This window comes from Martes martes (assembly GCF_963455335.1).
Source record: "Martes martes genome assembly, chromosome: 14".
Classification (NCBI taxonomy): Eukaryota; Metazoa; Chordata; class Mammalia; order Carnivora; family Mustelidae; genus Martes; species Martes martes.
In genome coordinates this window covers 29,190,258-29,212,945 of record NC_137902.1, presented here as the reverse complement: position 1 = coordinate 29,212,945, position 22,688 = coordinate 29,190,258, and the positions used below count along the sequence as shown (strand labels likewise).

At 36.9% G+C, this 22,688-nt stretch overlaps 1 protein-coding gene across 3 annotated transcripts in view; it reads right to left on the bottom strand.

Annotated features, from left to right (window-relative positions):
* HPSE2 (heparanase 2 (inactive)) overlaps positions 1-22,688 on the bottom strand; it is a gene marked incomplete at both ends in the record, with an annotated part of 697,942 nt that overhangs the window by 243,919 nt on the left and 431,335 nt on the right. Inside the window, one exon of one of the 3 annotated variants that reach the window (XM_080823263.1) lies at positions 18,006-18,179. The exons of the other annotated variants lie outside the window; for them this stretch is intronic. Coding sequence (XP_080679389.1) covers positions 18,006-18,179 — 174 coding nt within the window. The remainder of the gene's footprint in view (positions 1-18,005; positions 18,180-22,688) is intronic. 3 annotated transcript variants of the gene reach the window in all.

Sequence of the window (22,688 nt, the reverse complement as noted above, 5' to 3'; positions counted from 1 at the left end):
AGCTAGTTTAACTTGAAGAATTATCATAACAAAAAGTTAAATGCCATTTTAGCATTCTACTCATTTTCAAACAATCTTCACATAAGATCACCTAATCCACAAGACAGAGATCGTGCTGATTTTTGGGTGATACTTTATAACGAATAGTCTACTGGACTGAATAGTGTCCCCCAAAGTTCATATCTACGTGTAACTACAGAATGTGACCTTATTTGGAAATAGAGTCTTTGAAGATGTAGTTAAGATGAGGTCATATGGGATTAGGGCATGCCCTAAATCCAGTGACTGGTGTCTTTATAAAAGAATGAATGGCAAGGGGTGCTTGGGTGGCTCAGTGGGTTAAGCCTCTGCCTTTGGCTCAGGTCATGATCTCAGCCCCGTGTCAGGCTCTCTGCTCAGCAGGGAGCCTGCTTCCCCCTCTCCCTCTGCCTGCCTCTCTGCCTACCTGTCTCTCTCTCCCTCTCTCTCTCTGTCTCTGTCAAATAAATAAATAAATAAAATCTTAAAAAAAAAAAAAAAAGAATGAATGGAGAGGGAAATTCAGGTACACAGACACACTGGGAAGAGGGCCATGTGTCGACAGAGGCAAAGATTGGACGATTGCTGCTATGCGAAGGATTGCTGGCAGCAGCTACTAAAAGCTAAGAAAGAGACATAGAATAGATTCTCCCTTAGAGTCTCCAGAAGGAATTGACACTGGCAATGCTCTGATTTCTGGCTTCTGGTTCCCTGAACTGTGAGAGAATACATTTCTGTTGTTTTACACCACCAAGCTTACAGTAATTTTTTATTTTTTTTATTTTTATTTTTTTAAAGAGGTCAACTCCATGTTCTTTTTTTTTTTTTTTTAGAATTTTTATTTATTTATTTGACAGACAGAGATCACAAGTAGGCAGAGAAGCAGGCAGAGAAGGGGGAGGAAGCAGGCTCCCAGCAGAGCAGAGAGCCCGATGTGGGCCTCGATCCCAGGACCCTGGGATCATGACCTGAGCTGAAGGCAGAGGCTTTAACCCACTGAGCCACCCAGGCGCCCCACAGTAATTTTTTATGAACAGGCTTAGGAAACTGATACAAATGTTAACAAAGGACAGCTTTATAAAGATGGCCATTGTATCAAAAAGAAAAAAGTCTTAAAAATAAAAAAAGAAAAAGGTCTTCATGTTCAATAACAAAGTGGCTGGGTGAAATAATTTAGAGCACAACACCCTCCCTCAGTTTCTATTAACTTGGTAGTTCTAAAAGAACAAAGAAAGTCCTAAAAACCAGCAACTCCACTGCTGGAGGGAGCTAACTTGATATGGAATTAAGCACATGCTCCAGGTAAGGCCAATACCTTGGATACCTTAAGATTTTGATACTGGTAGTGCAGAAGACTTTCAAGAAATTTAACAGGGAGATTTAGGGAATATGTCAGTCTCAGTGGGCCTTGATAAGCTCACACATATGATATCACTTTTACCACTGTGACTCCTGACTTAAAAATAGTTTATCTGGAGTTAATGTTATATTCTATATATATTCTACATGGTTTCCTCAATGTAAAATGTCCAGCACATGCAGGAACACATCTCTGCATGTGACCAGACCCACTAATTAAATATAAGTAACTCAGTTACTGCAGTCTCAGATGGACAGCCTCACTATTGCAGATCTGTAATTTAAATGCATACCCCTTGTAGTCTGGAAGGCTGTGTATGCTCTGGAGAGACTGGAGAGGGCACTAACTATCCATGTACTTGCAGATGATTGTGAAACAGCACATTTATAAAGGAGACATGAGAAGGCATGCCAGAAAGGAGAAGCCCATGAGAATTAGCAACTGTTTGAATTTGGAATATGTTCTCCAACTCACACACAGATCCATTTGCAAAACATGGAAGCCTTACTGGTGCAAGGTAAGCACAACCTCTAATCAAACATTGTCTCACCATTAAGCTATGCTGATTCAGGGACAACCTTTAGGAAGCTGGCCTTAAGAAATGATTTAAAAAAATAGAAAAACTTAAGATACATCAGCAGCTACACGATGCAAGAGAGACAGACTTTACAGTTATTTCATGTAAATTGCTAAACAAACAAAAAAGAAACAACGAAACAACCTCTGGGATGGAGGATTCAGAATCCAGAGTTGTTCCAACATATTAGTTAGAATGTATAGTTTTCAACAAGAACAAAAATCACAGCATGAAAAGAAATAAGATAGTGTGACCCATAAACAAGTAAAAAAGCAGTCAATAGAAACTATCTCCTAAGGGACCCAAATGTTAGACTTCATGGGCAAGGAATTAAAAACTACTATTATAAAGATGTTCAAAGAACTAACAGGAATAATATAAAATTAAAGGAAAGTATGACTGAAGAGACAGAGTTTATAAAAAAAGTTTTCAAATGGAAATCTTGGAACTAAAATGACTTTTCACATATAGAGGAACACAAGGAAATTATCAGCTGAATTTTTACCAGAAATAATGGAGGCCAGACTGTAGGATGACATACTCAAAATGCTAAATTAAAAAAAAAAAAATGTCAGCCAAGAATTCTATAGGTAGCAATCTATCCTTCGAAACTGAAAGCACAATTTAAACCTTAACCAGAAAAACAAAGGACACAATTTGATGTGAGAAAATCTGCCTGCAAATGAGAAATGGACACTTTTAGGTTGAAAGGATATGATACCAGATGATGACTCAAAATGACACCAAGGAATAGAGAACACTAGTAATGGCAATTGCATAGGTAAATATAAAAGACAGTTGAAAATATCCATTACTCTTTTCTTAACTAATTTAAATAACAGTTACATAAAACAGAAATTATAAAACTGTGTTATTGGGCTTATGATACATGAAAACGTGATATTTAGAATAATAAAGGCACAAAGGAGGGGGAAATTGTGTTCTATCAGAGCAAATTTCTGTAGTTACCTGGAATTAAGTTAGTATTATTCTAAAGTAGATTGTAATGAGTTCTGATGTATTACAATAAGAAACTACTATGAAAATAAAAAACAAAATAAAAACAAAGAAATTAAAGTAATATTTTAGATAATATCTTCTCTGAATAAAAAGGTAGTACAGGAGAAACAGGAACAAAAAAATGAAATAAATGGAAAACACCAAGATGGCAAATAGAAATTCAACCATATCAACAATTACATTAAATGTAAATGGACTGAACACTCCAAGTAAAAGCAGAAATTTTCAGGGACTTTTAAAAGTCGGCTCCACTGGGAGACATTGCTCCAGAGGCTAAACCGGGAGGAAACCCAGGCGGGGTCAGCGTAATCCCAGGTCCCGCGGGGTCACAGAAGGACTGGGGGTGTCTGAGTGCCGCAGAGCTCGCAGGTATTAGAGTGGGGAAGCCGGCTACAGCAACAAAGCCGAGGAGTGAGCTCTCAGCCCAGGGTTACCTTGTGCCGGTAGCAGGCTGGGTGGGTTCGGAGCACGGCCGGAGGCCACGGAGGCGGAAGCAACCGGGCGCTTTCGCCAGGTTCCAGCAACTGACTGCTTTCCTACCGGCGCGATAGCAGGCCAGGGAGGCGGGGCGGTTCGGCGCTTTGCTCAGAGGGCGCACTGAGGAGCGGAACCCCAAGCTCTCGGCTCCTCCGGGCCAAGAGACTGGGAGGCCGCCATCTTCATTCCCGTCCTCCGGAACTCTACAGAAAGCGCTCAGGGAACAAAAGCTCCCGAAAGCAAACCCGAGGGGATTACTTAGCCCGGCCCCTGGCAAGGGCGGTGCAATTCTGCCCGCGGCAAAGACACTTGAGAATCCCTACAACAGGCCCCTCCCCCAGAAGATCAACAAGAAACCCAGCCAAAACCAACTTCAGTCACCAAGAACAGCAGAATTCCACAGGAGGAGAAAGCAAATCTTATCTGGACAAAATGACAAGGCGGAAAAACTCACCTCAAAAAAAAGAACAAGAGGCAGTACCGAAGGCTGGAGACCTAATCAACACGGACATTGGTAACATGACAGATCTAGAGTTCAGAATGACAATTCTCAAGGTTCTAGCCGGGCTCGAAAAAGGCGTAGAAGATATTAGAGAAACCCTCTCCGGAGAGATAAAAGCCCTTTCTGGAGAAATAAAAGAACTAAAATCTAACCAAGTTGAAATTAAAAAAGCTATTAATGAGGTGCAATCAAAAATGGAAGCTCTCACTGCTAGGATAAATGAGGCAGAAGAAAGAATTAGTGACATAGAAGACCAAATGGCAGAGAATAAAGAAGCTGAGCAAAAGAGAGACAAACAAATACTGGACCACGAGGAGAGAATTCGAGAGATAAGCGACACCATAAGATGACACAACATTAGAATAATTGGGATTCCAGAAGAAGAAGAAAGAGAGAGGGGAGCAGAAGGTATATTGGAGACAATTATTGGAGAGAATTTCCCTAATATGGCAAAGGGAACAAACATCAAAATCCAGGAGATGCTAAGAACGCCCCTCAAAATCAATAAAAATAGGTCTATACCTCGTCACCTGATAGTAAAATTTACAAGTCTTAGCGACAAAGAGAAAATCCTGAAAGCAGCCCGGGAAAAGAAGTCTGTAACATACAAGGGTAAAAACATTAGATTGGCAGCGGACCTATCCACAGAGACCTGGCAGGCCAGAAAGAACTGGCATGATATATTCAGAGCACTAAATGAGAAAAACATGCAGCCAAGAATACTATATCCGGCTAGGCTATCATTGAAAATAGAAGGAGAGATAAAGAGCTTCCAGGACAAACAAAAGCTGAAAGAATTTGCAAACACCAAACCAGCTCTACAGGAAATACTGAAAGGGGTCCTCTAAGCAAAGAGAGACCCTAAAAGTAGTAGATCAGAAAGAAACAGAGACAATATACAGTACCAGTCACCTTACAGGCAATACAATACAATACTAAATTCATATCTCTCAATAGTTACCCTGAATGTTAATGGGCTAAATGCCCCAATCAAAAGACACAGGGTATCAGAATGGATAAAAAACCAAAACCCATCAATATGCTGCCTACAAGAAACTCATTTTAGACCCGAAGACACCTCCAGATTTAAAGTGAGGGGGTGGAAAACAATGTACCATGCTAATGGACATCAGAAGAAAGCTGGGGTGGCAATCCTTAGATCAGATCAATTAGATTTTTAGCCAAAGACTATAATAAGAGATGACGGAGGACACTGTATCATACTCAAAGGGTCTGTCCAACAAGAAGACCTAACAATCTTAAATATCTATGCCCCTAACATGGGAGCAGCCAACTATATAAACCAATTAATAACAAAATCAAAGAAATACATTGACAGTAATACAATAATAGCAGGGGACTTTAACACTCCCCTCACTGAAATGGACAGATCATCTAAGCAAAAGATCAACAAGGAAATAAAGGCCTTAAATGACACACTGGACCAGATGGACATCACAGATATATTCAGAACATTCCATCCCAAAGCAACAGAATATACATTCTTCTCTAGTGCACATGGAACATTCTCCAGAATAGACCACATCCTGGGTCATAAATCAGGTCTCAATCGGTACCAAAAGATTGAAATCATTCCCTGCATATTTTCCAACCACAATGCTCTGAAGCTAGAACTCAATCACAAGAGGAAATTTGGAAAGAACGCAAATACATGGAGACTAAACAGCATCCTTCTAAAAAATGAATGGGTCAACCAGGAAATTAAAGAAGAATTGAAAAAATTCATGGAAACAAATGATAATGAAAACACAACGGTTCAAAATCTGTGGGACACAACAAAGGCAGTCCTGAGAGGAAAATATATAGCGGTGCAAGCCTTTCTCAAGAAACAAGAAAGGTCTCAAATACACAACCTAACCCTACACCTAAAGGAGCTGGAGAGAGAACAACAAAGAAAGCCTAAACCCAGCAGGAGAAGAGAAATCATAAAGATCAGAGCAGAAATCAATGAGATAGAAACTAAAAAAACAATAGAGCCAATCAACAAAACTAGGAGCTGGTTCTTTGAAAGAATTAATAAGATTGATAAGCCCCTGGCCAGACTTATCAAAAAGAAAAGAGAAAGGACGCAAATAAATAAAATCATGAATGAAAGAGGAGAGATCACAACCAACACCAAAGAAATAAAAACAATTATAAGAACATACTACGAGCAACTCTACGCCAACAAATTTGACAATCTGGAAGAAATGGACGCATTTCTAGAGACATATAAACTACCACAACTGAACCAGGAAGAAATAGCTAACCTGAACAGACCCATAACCAGTAAGGAGATTGAAACAGTCATCAAAAATCTCCAAACAAACAAAAGTCCAGGACCAGACGGCTTCCCAGGGGAGTTCTACCAAACATTTAAAGAAGAATTAATTCCTATTCTCCTGAAACTGTTCCAAAAAATAGAAATGGAAGGAAAACTTCCAAACTCATTCTATGAGGCCAGCATCACCTTGATCCCCAAACCAGACAAGGATCCCACCAAAAAAGAGAATTACAGGCCAATATCCTTGATGAACACAGATGCGAAAATTCTCACCAAAATACTGGCCAATAGGATCCAACAGTACATTAAAAGGATTGTTCACCACGACCAAGTTCATTCCGGGGCTGCAAGGTTGGTTCAACATCCGCAAATCCATCAATGTGATACAATACATTAATAAAAGAAAGAGTAAGAACCATATGATACTCTCAATAGATGCCGAAAAAGCATTTGACAAAGTGCAGCATCCCTTCCTGATTAAAACTCTTCAAAGTGTAGGGATAGAAGGCACATACCTCAATATTATCAAAGCCATCTATGAAAAACCCACCGCAAATATCATTCTCAATGGAGAAAAACTGAAAGCTTTTCCGCTAAGGTCAGGAACACGGCAGGGATGTCCGTTATCACCACTGCTGTTCAACATAGTACTAGAAGTCCTAGCCTCAGCAATCAGACAACAAAAAGAAATTAAAGGCATCCAAATCGGCAAAGAAGAAGTCAAACTATCACTCTTTGCAGATGATATGATACTATATGTGGAAAACCCAAAAGGCTCCACTCCAAAACTGCTAGAACTTGTACAGGAATTCAGTAAAGCGTCAGGATATAAAGTCAATGCACAGAAATCAGTCGCATTTCTTTACACTAACAACAAGACAGAAGAAAGAGAAATTGAGGAGTCAGTCCCATTTACAATCGCACCCAAAACCATAAGATACCTAGGAATAAACCTAATGAAAGAGGCAAAGAATCTATACTCAGAAAACTATAAAGTCCTCATGAAAGAAATTGAGGAAGACACAAAGAAATGGAAAAATATTCCATGCTCATGGATTGGAAGAACAAATATTGTGAAAATGTCTATGCTACCTAAAGCAATCTACACATTTAATGCAATCCCTATCAAAATCCCATCCATTTTTTTTTTAAGAAATAGAACAAATAATCCTAAAATTCATATGGAACCAGAAAAGACCTCAAATAGCCAAAGGAATATTGAAAAAGAAAGCCAAAGTCGGTGGCATCACAATTCCAGACTTCAAGCTCTATTACAAAGCTGTCATCATCAAGGCAGTATGGTACTGGCACAAAAACAGACACATAGATCAATGGAACAGAAGAGAGAGCCCAGAAATAGACCCTCAACTCTATGGTCAACTAATCTTCGACAAAGCAGGAAAGAATATCCAATGGAAAAAAGACAGCCTCTTCAACAAATGGTGCTGGGAAAATTGGACAGCCACATGCAGAAAAATGAAATTGGACTATTTCCTTACACCACACACGAAAATAGACTCAAAACGGATGAAGGACCTCAATGTGTGAAAGGAATCTGTCAAAATCCTTGATCCTTGAGGAGAATGCAGGCAGCAACCTCTTTGACCTCAACCGCAGCAACTTCTTCCTAGGAACATCGCCAAAGGCAAGGGAAGCAAGGGCAAAAATGAACTATTGGGATTTCATCAAGATCAAAAGCTTTTGCACAGCAAAGGAAACAGTTAACAAAACCAAAAGACAACTGACAGAATGGGAGAAGATATTTGCAAATGACATATCAGATAAAGGGCTAGTATCCAAAATCTATAAAGAGCTTATCACACTCAATACCCAAAGAACAAATAATCCAATCAAGAAATGGGCAGAGGACATGAATAGACATTTCTGCAAAGAAGACATCCAGATGGCCAACGGACACATGATAAAGTGCTCCACATCATTAGGCATCAGGGAAATACAAATCAAAACCACGATGAGATACCACCTCACACCAGTCAGAATGGCTAAAATTAACAAGTCAAGAAATGACAGATGCTGGCGAGGATGTGGAGAGAGGGGAACCCTCCTACACTGCTGGTGGGAATGCAAGCTGGTGCAACCACTCTGGAAAACAGTGTGGAGGTTCCTCAAAAAACTGAAACTAGAGCTACCCTATGACCCAGCAATTGCACTACTGGGTATATATCCTAAAGATACAAACGTGGTGCTCCGAAGGGGCACATGCACCCGAATGTTTATAGCAGCAATGTCCACAATAGCCTAACTGTGGAAAGAGCCTAGATGTCCATCAACAGATGAATGGATAAAGAAGATGTGGTATAGATACACAATGGAATACTATGCAGCCATCAAAAGAAATGAACTCTTGCCATTTGCGACAACGTGGATGGAACTAGAGGGTATCATGCTTAGTGAAATAAGTCAATCAGAGAAAGACAACTATCATATGATCTCTTTGATATGAGGAAGTGGAGATGCAATGCGGGGAGGTTGGGGGGAGGTAGGAAAAGAAAAAATGAAAAGATGGGATTGGGAGGGAGACAAACCATAAAAGACTCAATCTCAAAAAACAGACTGAGGGTTGCAGGGGAGTGTGGGGATGGGAGAGGGTGGTGGGGAAATGGACATTGGGGAGGGCATGTACTATGATGAGTGCTGTGAAATGTGTAAACCTGGTGATTCACAGACCTGTACCCCTGGGGATAAAAATACATTATATGTTTATTAAAATAAAAAGAAATAAAATAAAAAAAAGCAGAAATTTTCAGGTTGAATAAAAATCTAAGATCCAACTAAAGAGACAGACTTTAAAATAAAAGACACAAATAGGCTGAAAGTAAAGGATGAAGAAGATATGCTATTGAAACATGTAACCATAAGAGAGTTGGAATGACTATACTAATACCAGATAAAATAGACTTTTTAAGGCAACAATGTTACTAGGATAATGCAGGGCATTTTATAATGATAAAGGGACAATTTTTTGGAAGGTATAACAACTATAAGCATAGACATACCAACAACAGAATACCTGAAGCATAATTAAAGAGAAAAATAGAAAATCCAGCAATTATTGGAGACTTTAATACCACATTCTCAGTAACTAATAGAGCAACTAGACAGAAAATTAGCATTGATATAGAAAACATGAAAAACACTATCAGCCAACTTGACCTGATTGATATCTATACAACACTCCACCCAACAACAGTAGAATATTCATTACTTTTTTTTAGTGCATATAGAATGTCCTTCAGGACACACCATATGGTAAGACATAAAACAAGTCTCATCTATTTAAAAGGATTAAATTATATAATGTACGTGCACTGACTACAACAGAATTAAAAGAGAATTCAACAGAAAGAAATTTGAGAATCTATAAATATTTGGAAGTTAAACAAATAATCCATGAGTCAAAGAAGAAATCACAAGGGGAATTAAAAAATATTTTTAATGAAAGTATAATGTGTAAAAACATATGGGATGACACCAAACGCACAATCCATGAAAGAAATAATTGATGAACTGGACTCCATTAAAATTTAAAACATTTGCTCTGCAAAAGACAGTGTTATTAGAATGAGAAGATAAGCCACAAACTGGGAGAAAATACTTGCAAAAGATATATCTGATAAACAACTGTTACCCAAAATACACAAAGAACTCTTAAAATTTAGAAACAAGCAACCTGATTTAAAAATGGGACAAAGATTTCAGTAGATACCTCACCAAAGGAGATACACAGATGGCAAATAAAAATATGAAAAGATTAAAAAAAATGAGAAGATGTTCCACATATGTTATCAGGGAAATGCAAATTAAAACAACAATTAAGGATGCCTGGGTGGCTGTTTGGGCATCTGCCTTCAGCTCAGATCATGATCCCTGGATCCTGGGATGAAGTACCACATCGGGCTCTCAGGTCAGTAGAGTCTGTTTCTCCCTCTGTGCATCCCCCTCTGCTCATGCTCTTTCTCTCTCACTTACTCTCTCTCTCTCTCTCTCTCTCAAGTAAATAAATTTTTTAAAAATCTTAAAAAATATAACAAAAAAAAAATTAAGCACCACTACATGCCTATTTGAATGGCCAAAATTTGTTAACACTGGCAGCACCAAAAGCTAGGTAGAATGTGGAGCAAGAGGAATGCTCATTCATTGCTGGCAGGAATGAAAAATGATATGGTCACTTTGGAAGAATTTGGTTTCTTAAAAAAGAAAACATATTCTTACTATATGATGCAGCAATTGTACTCCTTGTTATTTATGCAAAGGAGCTGAAATCTTATGTCCTCACTTTTGACTACACATGAATTTACAGCAGCTGTATTCATAATTGCCACAACTTGGAAGAATGAAGATGTCCTTCAGTAGATGAGTGGATAAATGAACTGTAGTACATCTACACAATGGAATATTATTCAGCACTAAAAAGAAATGAGGTAACAAGCCATGAAAAGGTATGGAAGAACCTTAAATGTATAACAGTAAGTGAAAGAAGCTAACCTGAAAAGGCTACATACTGTATAATTCCAACTATTTGACATTCTAGGAAAAACAAAATTAGGGACAGAGTGAAAGAGTAACAGTTGGCAAAGTTTAGGGACAGGAAGGAGGGAGAAACAGATGGATCACAGAGGATTTTTAGGACAGTAAAAACACTTTCATAACACCATAGTGCTGGATATATATCATTGTACATTTGTCCAAATCCACAGTATATTCACACTAAAGTGAACCATAATATAAACTACAGACTTAGGGTGATTATGATGTATTATTATAGGATCACCAATTATAAAAAATGTCTACCTTTCTTTCAAATTTTCTGTAAACCTAAAACTGTTCCCAAAAAGTGTTTTTAAAAAATTAGAGAAACAAAGAGACATGAAAGATGCACAGAAAGAAGGCCATGTGAGAACAGAGTGAAAATTTGGCCATCTGAAAACCAAGAAGAGAAGCCTCAGAAGAAACCAGATCTGCTTATACTTGCTGATCCTGGACTTTGGGCTTCCAGAACAGTGAGAAAATAAATTTTTGTTGTTTAGGAGAAAAAAACACTCCCATATTAGAAAAAAAGAATGATCTCAAATTAATAATCTAAGCTTCTATGTTAAGAAAGCAGAAAAAGAAGAGAAAACTAAACCCAAACCAAGAAGGAACAAGACAATAAAAATTAGAGTAGAAATTAATGATATTAAAAAGATAAGAGAAAATCAATAAGAGCAAAAGTTGGTTCTTTGAAAAGATCAACACAACTGACACACTATTATCTAGACTGACCAAGAAACAAAAGAGAGAAGTCACAGACTACCAAAATTAGGAATGAAAGAAGGAATGACACTAAGGACCTCAAAGTAATTAAAAAGATGAGGGACTACTATGAACAATTTTATGCCATTAATTTAGACAACTTACATAAAATGAAAGATTTTCAAGAAAGATACAAATTACTAAAATCAACCCAAAAAGAAACAGAAAATCTGTATAGGCTTATAACAACAGAAGACTTTGAGTTAATCATTAATAATATGTCCATGAAGAAAGCCCGGATCTTGATGGATTAATTGGTGAATTCTATCAAATATTTGAGGAAGAAATAATACCAATCCTTCATAAACTCTTCCAGAAAATGGAAGAAAAGGAAACACTTCTGAATTCATTTTATGAGGCCAATATTCCCCTGATACCAAAGTCAGACAAAGATATCATAAGAAAAGAAAATTAAAGATGAATGTTCCTCATAAATATAAATTCAAAAATCCCCAGCAAAATAGTTACAGATTGAATTCAGCAATATATAAGAAGTATTACAATACAACGGCCAAGGGGGATATATACCAGGAACGCAAGACTAATTTAACATAAAAAAACCAACTAATGTAAAATATCATACTAATGTCTGACCTAAAACACAGTATCACCTCAATAGGTGCAAAAAAAGAGGCATTTGACAACATCCAACACTCATTCCTGATAAATATTCTCAACAACTATGAATAAAAGGGAAATTTTTCAATCTGATAAATAGTATCCTAGAAAAACCCACATATTTAATGATGAAATACTGAATGCTTAATGGTAAAACATCATATGTCGTAGTGAAATATTTAATGTTTTCTCCCCAAGACTGTGAACAAGCAGGAATGTATACTCCTGAGCTTATCTTCAACATTTGTATTAGAGATTCTAGCCAGTGTAGTCAGGCAAGGAAAGAAATAAAAAATATCTAAATTGGATAGAAAGAAATAAAACAGTCTTTATTCTCAGACAATATATCCTGTATATAGAAAACCTTAAACAACTCACACACATGGGGTGAAAAAACACAAGATCTAAAAAACACGTTCAGCTAGTCTGAAGGATAAAAGATCAATATATAAAATTAACTGTATTTCTAAATACCAGCAATGCACAATACTTAAATGAAATTAATAAAATAATTCCATTCATAATTGCATGAAAAAGAAAAAATACTTAAGATTAAATTTCATCAAAAAAGTGCAAAACTTGTTCACTAAACTACAAAACATTGTTGAAATTAAAAGATGAATAAATGGGGAGATAATCTATGTTCGTGGACAGGAAGACTTAATATTCTTAAGATGGCAATTCTCCCCAAAATGATCTATAGATTCAATGTTATCTCTATTAAAATTCCAGCAGGTTTTGTTGAGGAAATTAAATGCTGTGTGGAAATGCAAACACCTAGGATAGCCAAAACAATTTTAAAAAAGAACAAAGTTGGAGGATTTATATTTCCCAATTTCAAAACTCATTACAAAGCTATTATACTCAAGACAAGGTAGTGCTAGTATAAGGACAAATGTACTGATCAGTGGCACAGAATTAGGAGTCCAGAGATAAATCCTGTTTTGGTTTACTTTGACAAAAGTGTTAAGAGAATACAATAGGGATATTGTATAGTCTTTTTTACAGGAAAATATAGAAATATATATAGAAATATATAGAAAATATAGAAAAAAAATTTTGTGGTTTAGAGTTAAGCAAAGAAATGATACCAACAGTATGATCCCTAAAATGAAAAACTGATAAATTGAACTTTATCAAAATTTGAAACCTCTGTACTTCAAAAGATGCCATAAAGAAAGTGCAAAGACAAGTTATAGACTGGAGAAAATCTTTGCAAATCATACATTTGACAAAGAACTTGTATCCAGAATATATTTAAAACTTTTATAACTCAATAATAAGGTAACTCAATTAAAAGGGCAGAAGATTTGAGTGGACATTTCACCAAAGAAGATGTAAGAATGGCTGATAAGCACATGAAAAGACACACAACGTCATCTGTCATTAAGGACGTGCTAATTAAAGCCATATTAAGATACTACTTCAAACTCACTATAATGGTTATAATCAGTAGACATTAACAAGTGTTTCCAAAGATGTAGAAAAACTAGAATCCTTATACTATAACTATACTATAACTATAATGGTTATAATCAGCAGACATTAACAAGTGTTTCCAAAGATGTAGAAAAACTAGAATCCTTATACATTTCTAGTGAAAATGTAAAATGGTAGAGCTACTTAGGAAAATATTTGGCAGTTGTTAAAAATAAATGTGGTGCAAAAACAATGAATACTGTTATGCTGAAAAGAAATAAAAAATTAAAAAAAAAAACCATAAACTTACCATATGAATTAGCAACTCTACTCCCCTCCTAGGTATCTTCCTAGGAGAAAAAAAAGCAAATATCCACACAAAGACTTATATGTGAATGTTTATAGCAGTATTATATCAAAGCCCCAAAGTAGAAATAATCTAAATGTCCATCATCTGGTAAATGGAAAAGCAAAATGGGATATATAGCCATACAATGGAATACTATTCAGCAATAAAAAGGAATGAGTTACTTTTATATGCTACAACATGGATAAACTTCAAAAACATGATAGGTGAAAGAAGTCAGATGCAAAAGACTATTATATAATCCAATTAAAGAAAGTGTCCATAAAAGACAAATCTATAGATGGGAAACAGATTAAGATTTCCTGAGACTGGGCATGGTTATAGGGATTGATGGCAAATGCATATGAGGGAACTTTTTGAAGTGATGGAAATGTTCTAAAATTGGACTTCCAAGATGTTTGTTTAAGTATATAAATTTGACAACTGAATTCTGAAATGAAGAGGAAGGAAGGGAGAGAAAGAAGGTGAGAGAGGCGAAAAGGAGAAAGTGAGAGAGCAGGACAGGAGGGACTGAAGGCAGGGGTATATTAATTCATTGTCACAAAAAGAATAGGGTCAAGTTGAATACTTCAGTTTGAATTACTAAAGGGCAAAAATGTATGAGAGAACATAATGATGAACTGTTTTCAAATCTTATTTATTACCTATCTTCTCTACTAGAATGTAGGCAGGGTTATTTATCTGTTATTTACTCTGATATCTCTCAAAATATAAAAATATTTTATATCTATACAAGATATTGTACCTTTGGTACAATACTAGGAAGTCAACAAATATTTGTTGAATGAAAGTTGAAGGAAGTGAAGAAAACTAAGAAGTTTTAGTACCATTAAAAAACCCTCATAGGGTAATAAAATAGATTACCTCCTTTTCTGTTAGAAGTCCCAAATGCATCACATTGCCTGATTTCAAGCTATATTACAAAGCTTTTATCACCAAGACAGCATGGTATTGGCACAAAAACAGACACATAGACCAATGGAACAAAATAGAGACTCCAGAAAGGGACCCTCAACTCTATAGTCAATTAATCTTTGACAAATCAGGAAAAAATATCCAATGGATAAAAGACAGTCTCTTCAATAAGTGGTGCTGGGAAAATTGGACCACTACATATAGAAGGATGAAACTGGACCACTCCCTTACACCATACACAAAGATAAACTCAAAATGGTTGAAAGACCTCAGTGTGAGACAGGAATCCATCAAAATCCTAGAGGAGAAGATAGGGAGTTACCACTTCAATGGTAACTGGCCATTGGTGGCAATTGGCCACAGCAACTTCTTTCAAGACATGTCTCCAAAGGCAAGTGAAACAAAAATAAAAATGAACTTTTGGAACTTCATCAAGGTCAAAAGCTTCTGCACAGCAAAGGAAACAGTCAACAAAACTAAGAGGCAGCTCACAGAATGGGAGAAAATATTCGCAAATCCCATTACAGATAAAGGGCTGATATCCAAAATCTATAAAGAACTTCTCAAACTCAACACTCAAAAAACTAATAACCCAGGCCAAAAATGGGCAGAAGACATGAACACTTCTCCATAAGAGACATACAAATGGTTAACAGACACATGAGAAAATGCTCAACATCACCAGCAATCAGGGAAATACAAGTCAAAATCACAATGAGATACCACCTTACACCAGTTAGAATGGCAAAAATTAATAAAACAGGAAACAACAAATGTTGGTGAGGATGTGGAGGAAGGGGAACCCTCTTAAACTGTTGGTGGGAATGCAAGTTGGTACAGCCACTCTGGAAAACAGTATATAGGTTCCTCAAGATGTTAAGAATAAAGCTATTCTATGACCCAGCAATTGCACTACTGGATATTTACCCCAAAGATATAGACATAGTGGAAAGAAGGGGCACATGCACCCCAATGTTCGTAGCAGCAATGTCCACAATAGCCAAACTGTGGAAGGAGATGAGATGCCCTTCAACAGATGGATGGGTAAAGAAGATGTGATACATATACACAATAGAATATTATTCAGCCATCAGAAACAATGAATAGCCACCATTTGCATTGACATGGATGGAACTGGAGGTGATTATGTTAAGTGAAGTAAGTCAAGCAGAGAAAGACAATTATCATATGGTTCCACTCATGTGGAACATAAGCAATAGCATGAAGGACCATAGGGGAAGGGAGGAAAATCCAAAGGGGTAGAAATTAGAGATTGAACCATGAGAGACTATGGATCCCGCGAAACAATCTGGGGGTTTCAGAAGGAGGGAGGGTTGGGGGAGAGGGTAACAGGGTGATGGGTATTGAGGAGGGCATATGCTGTGATGAGCACTAGGTGTTATACTTAACTAATGAATCATTGAACACTGTATCAAAAACTAATGATGGGGGCGCCTGGGTGGCTCAGTGGGTTAAAGCCTCTGCCTTCGGCTCGGGTCATGATCCCAGGGGCCTGGGATAGAGCCCCACATCAGGCTCTCTGCTCTGCGGGGAGCCTGCTTCCTCCTCTCTCTCTCTCTCTGCCTACCTCTCTGCCTACTTGTGATCTCTGTCTGTCAAATAAATAAATAAAATCTTTAAAAAAAAAAAAAACTAATGATGTACTATACAGTGGCTAACTGAACATAATAAAAAAATTTTTTAGTTTTTTAGAATAAAAAAAAATTTTTAAATGCTCCAAGTTCCTGACATAGATCTAGCATTTACTGCTGTCTTTACCAATTCTCTTTACCTTTTTCAATGTATTTCCTCACCTAGGAAGTGAGGAAATACTTAAAGGGCTCTTCATTTAGCACTTTAAGATCCAAATAGAAGAGTATTTGGACTTGCTATGTAAACTAAATAGTATGTAAAAATAGGATGACAAAATTGTTAACAATTACAAATAAACTCCCAAGGAGGTAACTCAAAGGTTTTTGTCACCAACTGGTGGCAGAAAATATGCATTGTATGCCCTTTAAAATAGAAAAGACAAACACAGTATTTTTTTTTTTTTTTTTGGTAACAGCAGTACCGAGATATAATTTACATCCATATAATTCACCAAATTAATGTATTTAATTCAATGGTTTTAAGTATATTTACACAGTTGTGCAATCATCACCACAACAAATTTTAGAACATTTTTTTCACCCCAAAAGAAACCTCAGACCCTTTAGCAGTTACCTCTCATCTCGGCCACCCCTAGCTGTAGGCAACCACTAATCTACTGTCTCTTTAGATTAACTTATTTTGGACCTTTTATATAAATATGTGACTGGGTTTTTTAATTTAGCATAATCTTTTCAAGATTCATCCATGTTGTAGTGTGTATCAGTGCTTCATTCCTTTTTTGTGGTCAAATAATATTCCATCATATGGCTATACCACATTTTATTTATCCATTTATCAGTTGATGGACATTTGGGTTGTTTCCACTTTCTGGCTTATATGAATAATGCTACCACGTGTAAGTTTTTCTGTGGACATATGTTTTCATTTCTCTTAAATATATACTTAAGAGTAGAATTGCTAGGTCATTTGGAACTCTATATTTAACTTTTGAGGAACTGCCTGACTGTATTCCAAATTGGCTACACTGTTTTACATTCCCACCGGCAGTGTATGAGGGTTCTGATTTCGCCACATCCCTGCCAACAGTTGTTATCCTTTTTTTATCATGGGCATCCTAGTGGATGTGAAATACTATCTTATTGTGGTTTTGATTTGCTTTTCCCTGATGGCTAAAGATGTTGAACATCTTTTCATGTGTTTTCTGGCCTTTTCTATTTTTCTTTGGAGAAATGTCTATTCAGATCTTTTGGCCAATAGTATTCTTTCAACTGTTTCTTGCATTGTCCTTAATATGAAGTGAAACAACACAGCAAATGATACCACAGTTCCAAGTAGGTGTAGATTCACTAAATCTCCTGTACTTCACTATTTGGTCTTTTCCTATCTAGAAGGTCGATTCAGTGGCCAAATATCCGAAGTGTTATCTGGGTTATTACTCTACAGATAGTCTAACTGAGGCTATACTCCAGTCCAACTTATTTTTTATCTTGTCAATTCAGAGGAAATAACATCCTTACTCACCATTTCCCAGTTCCCAAGAAATGTTGTATTTTTTGCTGGCACTGTACTTCAACAGACTCAGGGCACTAGAACTGTTCCAGGAGTTATTGGGATTACGACGCAGTGCATTTAGAGCGAATATCAGGTGGAGTCCAGAGCAATCAGCAAAGTTATAAAGTTTGTCTAGAGACCTGGCTGGGAAGAAGCAGGAAAAGAGTTGTAACTTTAAAATCAACATTCCAACAAAAGGAAAATATTAACTACTATAAAAGCCCTTTCTATGAGCTTCCTGCTAATTAATTCCTGCTAGGAATTATGCAGAGAGGTTTCAAAAGGATTATCTTACCTCTTGGTTCAGGGTATATTTTGAAGTGATTTTAGAAAGCAGCACACAGAATTCTAGAAACAGGTTGCAAATTAGCAACCAAGTCTGTCCATAGTATGTTTTATTTGTTAACAACAACAACAAAATGGAATTGTTAACGTTTAAAAATGGAAGGTATCACAAAGTAGCTTGATTTCTAGCTTCTCTTGAAAAATAAGACAATCTGACACTGCTGGGTCTGTATTCCTTTGTGGAATGATAGGAATAGTGTTGGGAGGCAAGGCCAAGAGAGACGACTCACAGACAAGTCTTGAATATAGCTCAACCTAGCTGCACTTCAAAAAAAGTTTACTCAATTCCACATTTCTAATATTTTTGAGAATGGAAACACCATTAGTGTAAATATATTCATTGTATTTTTGATCCCTGATACCATCAACTCTACTCACCATGTGTCCCATACCCATCCCATTCCTTCATATCTATTGTCTCCATTCTGGTTCTGGCTCTCATTTCCACTTGCATGAATTACCACAACAATATCTGTGCTTGCCTGTCTAGATTCATCTTCCTTCCAATCTCTTTCATCAGTTTCACTCACCTGTGAAAACCTTAGTGGATTTTTAAGACTTTCCCTCCTTAGTTCAAGGACTCTACAACTAAATCAGAATTTTCCCCAACTTCAAGCCTCTCTATTGTGGTCTATGAGTTCTTTGTTGGTGTCCCCCAGTTCTATCTATTATAGAATCCCTTGCTCCACTAGTGTTTGCTCTAATTATTCTCCTCATTTGGCATGACCTTTCCCTCTTTTAAACATATTCAGATCTTATTTGTCCTTTTAGACAGTGTTTTACAAGATATGGATGATATGACTTCAAGTGCTAAGTAGACTGAAAAAACAATTTAGGTTAATAATTATGTACAGGGGTTCACATTACCCTAGTATTCATTATCCAAGTCCTTAGAGCAGGGTTCCTCAAATGGGGTTCTGTGGAACACTAGGGGGTTCTACAAAAAATGATAGAGTGACCAAGGTGCCTTATTAACAATTGTTGTAAGTCTTTCAGTCTTGGAAAGCAGAAGCATGATCACTTGGTTGAGTCCATTAACAGTTTCTGATGCGGGGTATGGGGAGGCTGCCATTTTTATCTTCTTACATATATGAGAAAGTATTTTTTAAGAGGCACCAAGAACAAGGACAGAAATTGTCTCATTTCAGTTGAAAATAAAAATCCATGGGAACTTATCTCACATTCAACCCAGAGTCTAGTAACTATGCAACAGCAAAAGGCAGAGGTTTCACATTAAAGAAATAAACTTTTTATTTTTAGCTCCAAAGTAGAAATTAAAATTAAAACGTGTTTATAAGCCTATTAAAGTGGTACATTGGAGGGGGAGAAGAACCATGAGAGACTGTGGACTCTGAGGAACTAACTGAGGGTTTTGGAGGGGAGGGTGGTGGGAGGTTGGGTGAGCCTGACGGTGGGTATTGTGGAGGGCACGTATTGCATGGAGCACAAGGTGTGGTGCATAAACAATGAATTCTGGAACACTGAAAATAAATTTTAAAAATAAATAAAAATGTTTTTAAAAAGCATATTAAAATGATCATGAAACCAATACATGTGTATACTAATTTTACAATTATCTTGCATGAGCTTGACCAAGACACTCATTAAGAAAATGGCTTCTTTCAAAGTCTTATATAAAATTGTGTCTTAGGCTATAAATTCATTCATATTGCTTTGAAATAAAGTTTTATTAACTTTATTATTCAACATTGTTAATTTATTTTCACATTGAGAACAACATTAATTATATTCATAAACTTTATTTAAGCAAGTCTAACAAGTCTGCCTTTAGAAAAATTATATCCCATTTTGGCTTAAACCAGTTATTTAATAAAAACATATTATGTTTGCCTGTAAGTTTTCAAATTCATGAAAAGGAAAGAAAGGGACTAATTTCAATAAAGAAAATTAATGACTTGTTTTTTCTTTTTCTTTTTAAGAAAGGTTGTCTAAGAGGTTATTGTTAATTTTGTCTTAAATCTGGATCTGATTTTATTTTTTTTAAGGTCAGCTTTATTAGGGTACAATTTACATAGAGTAAAATTCACTCTTTTTTTCCCCTTCTTAATGTCTATCACCCAGTTACTCCATCCCCCCACCTCCACCCCTCCAGCAACTCTCAGTTTGTTTCTATGATTGAGAGTATTTTATGGTTTGTCTGCCTCTCTAATTTCGTCTTGTTTTATCGTTTACTCTCTTCCTCTATTATCTTCTGTTTTGTTTCTTAAGTTCCCAAATGAGTGAGATCATATGATAATTGTCTTTCTGTAGCTGACTTATTTTGCTTAGCATAATACCCTCTAGTTCCAACCACATCATTGTAAATTGTAAGATTTCATTCTTTCTTATGGCTACTATTCCATTGTACATATATACCACATATTCTTTATTGATTCATCTGTCAATGGACATCTCAGCTCTTTCCATAGTTCGGCTAATGTGGACATGGCTGCTATAAACATTGGGATGCCGGTACCCCTTCGAATCACTACATTTGTAGGTAAATGGAGTAAGACTTCTTTGGGCTAAATACCCAGTAGTGCAATTGCTGGGTCATAGGGTAGCTCTATTTTCAAGTTTTTGAGAAACCTCCATACTGTTTTCCAGAGTGGCTGCACCAGCTTGCATTCCCACCAAGAGCATAAGAGGGTTCCCTTTCTCTGCATCCTTGCCAACATCTGTCATTTCCTGACTTGTTAATTGTAGCCATTCTGAATGGTGTGAGGTGGTAGCTCACTGTGGTTTTGATTTGTACTTCCTTGATGCCAAGTGATGTAGAGCTTTTTAAAATGTGTCTGTTGGGGCGCCTGGGTGGCTCAGTTGGTTGAGCGACTGCCTTCAGCTCAGGTCATGATCCCGGACTTCCAGGATTGAGTCCCACATCGGGATCCCAGCTCCTTGGGGAGTCTGTTTCTCCCCCTGACCTTCTCCTCTCTCATGCTCTCTCTCATTCATTCTCTCTCAAATAAATAAATAAAATCTTTTAAAAAAATAAAATAAAAAATAAAATGTGTCTGTTGGCTATTTGTGTTTCTTTGCAGAAATGTCTGTTCATGTCTTCTACCCACTTTTTTTAATCTTTCTTTGTAACTTAAAAAATTAACATACAATGTATTATTTGCCCCAGGGGTACAGGTCTGTGAATCATCAGGCTTACACATTTCACAGCACTCACCATAGCACATACCTTCCCCAATGTCCATAACGTAGCACCCTATCCCTACCTCCCCACCCTCCAGCAATCCTCAGTTTGTTTCCTGAGATTAAGTCTCTTATGGTTTGTCTCCCTCCCGATCCCATCTTGTTTCATTTTCTACCTCCCTAGTCTTCATGACTTGCCACTCTGACTCTCAAATTCTTCATATTAGGGAGATCATATGATAATTGTCTTTCTTTGATTGACTTATTTCGCTCAGCATAATACATTCTTGTTCCACCCACGTCATTGCAAATGGTAAGATTTCAGGGTTTTTGATGGCTGCATAGTATTCCATTGTATATATATACCACATCTTCTCTATCCATTCATTTGTTGATGGACATCTAGGTTCTTTCCATAATTTGGCTATTGTGGACATTGCTACTGTAAACATTCAGGTGCCTGTGCCCCTTTGGACTACTACGTTTGTATCTTTAAATAGCCAGTATTGCGATTGCTGGGTCATAGGGTAGCTCTATTTTCAACTTTTGAGGAACATCCATACTGTTTTCCAGAGGGGCTGTGCCAGCTTGCATTCCCACCAACAGCATAGGAGGGTTCCCCTTTCTCCACATCCTTGCCAACATCTATCGTTTCTGACTTGTCAATTTTAGCCATTCTGACTGGTGTGAGGTGGTATCTCACTGTGGTTTTGATTTGTATTTCCCTGATGGCTGGTGATGTTGAGCACTTTTTCATGTGTCTGTTGGACATTTGGATGTCTTCTTTGCAGAAATGTCTATTTATGTCTTCTGCCCATTTTTTGATTGGATTATTTGTTCATTGAGCATTGAGTTTGAGAAGTTCTTTATAGATCTTGAATATCAGCCCTTTATCTGTAATGTCATTTGCAAATATCTTCTCCCATTCTGTGAGCTGCCTCTTGGTTTTGTTGACTGTTTCCTTTGCTGTGCAAAAACTTTTTATCTTGATGAAGTCCCAATAGTTCATTTTTTGCTTTTGTTTCCCTTGCCTTTGGAGACATGTCTAGCATAAAGTTGCTGCAGCCAAAGCCAAAGAGGTTGTGGCCTGTATTATTCTCTAGGATTTTGATGGATTCCTGTCTCACATTTAGATCTTTCAACCATTTTGAGTCTATTTTTGTGTAT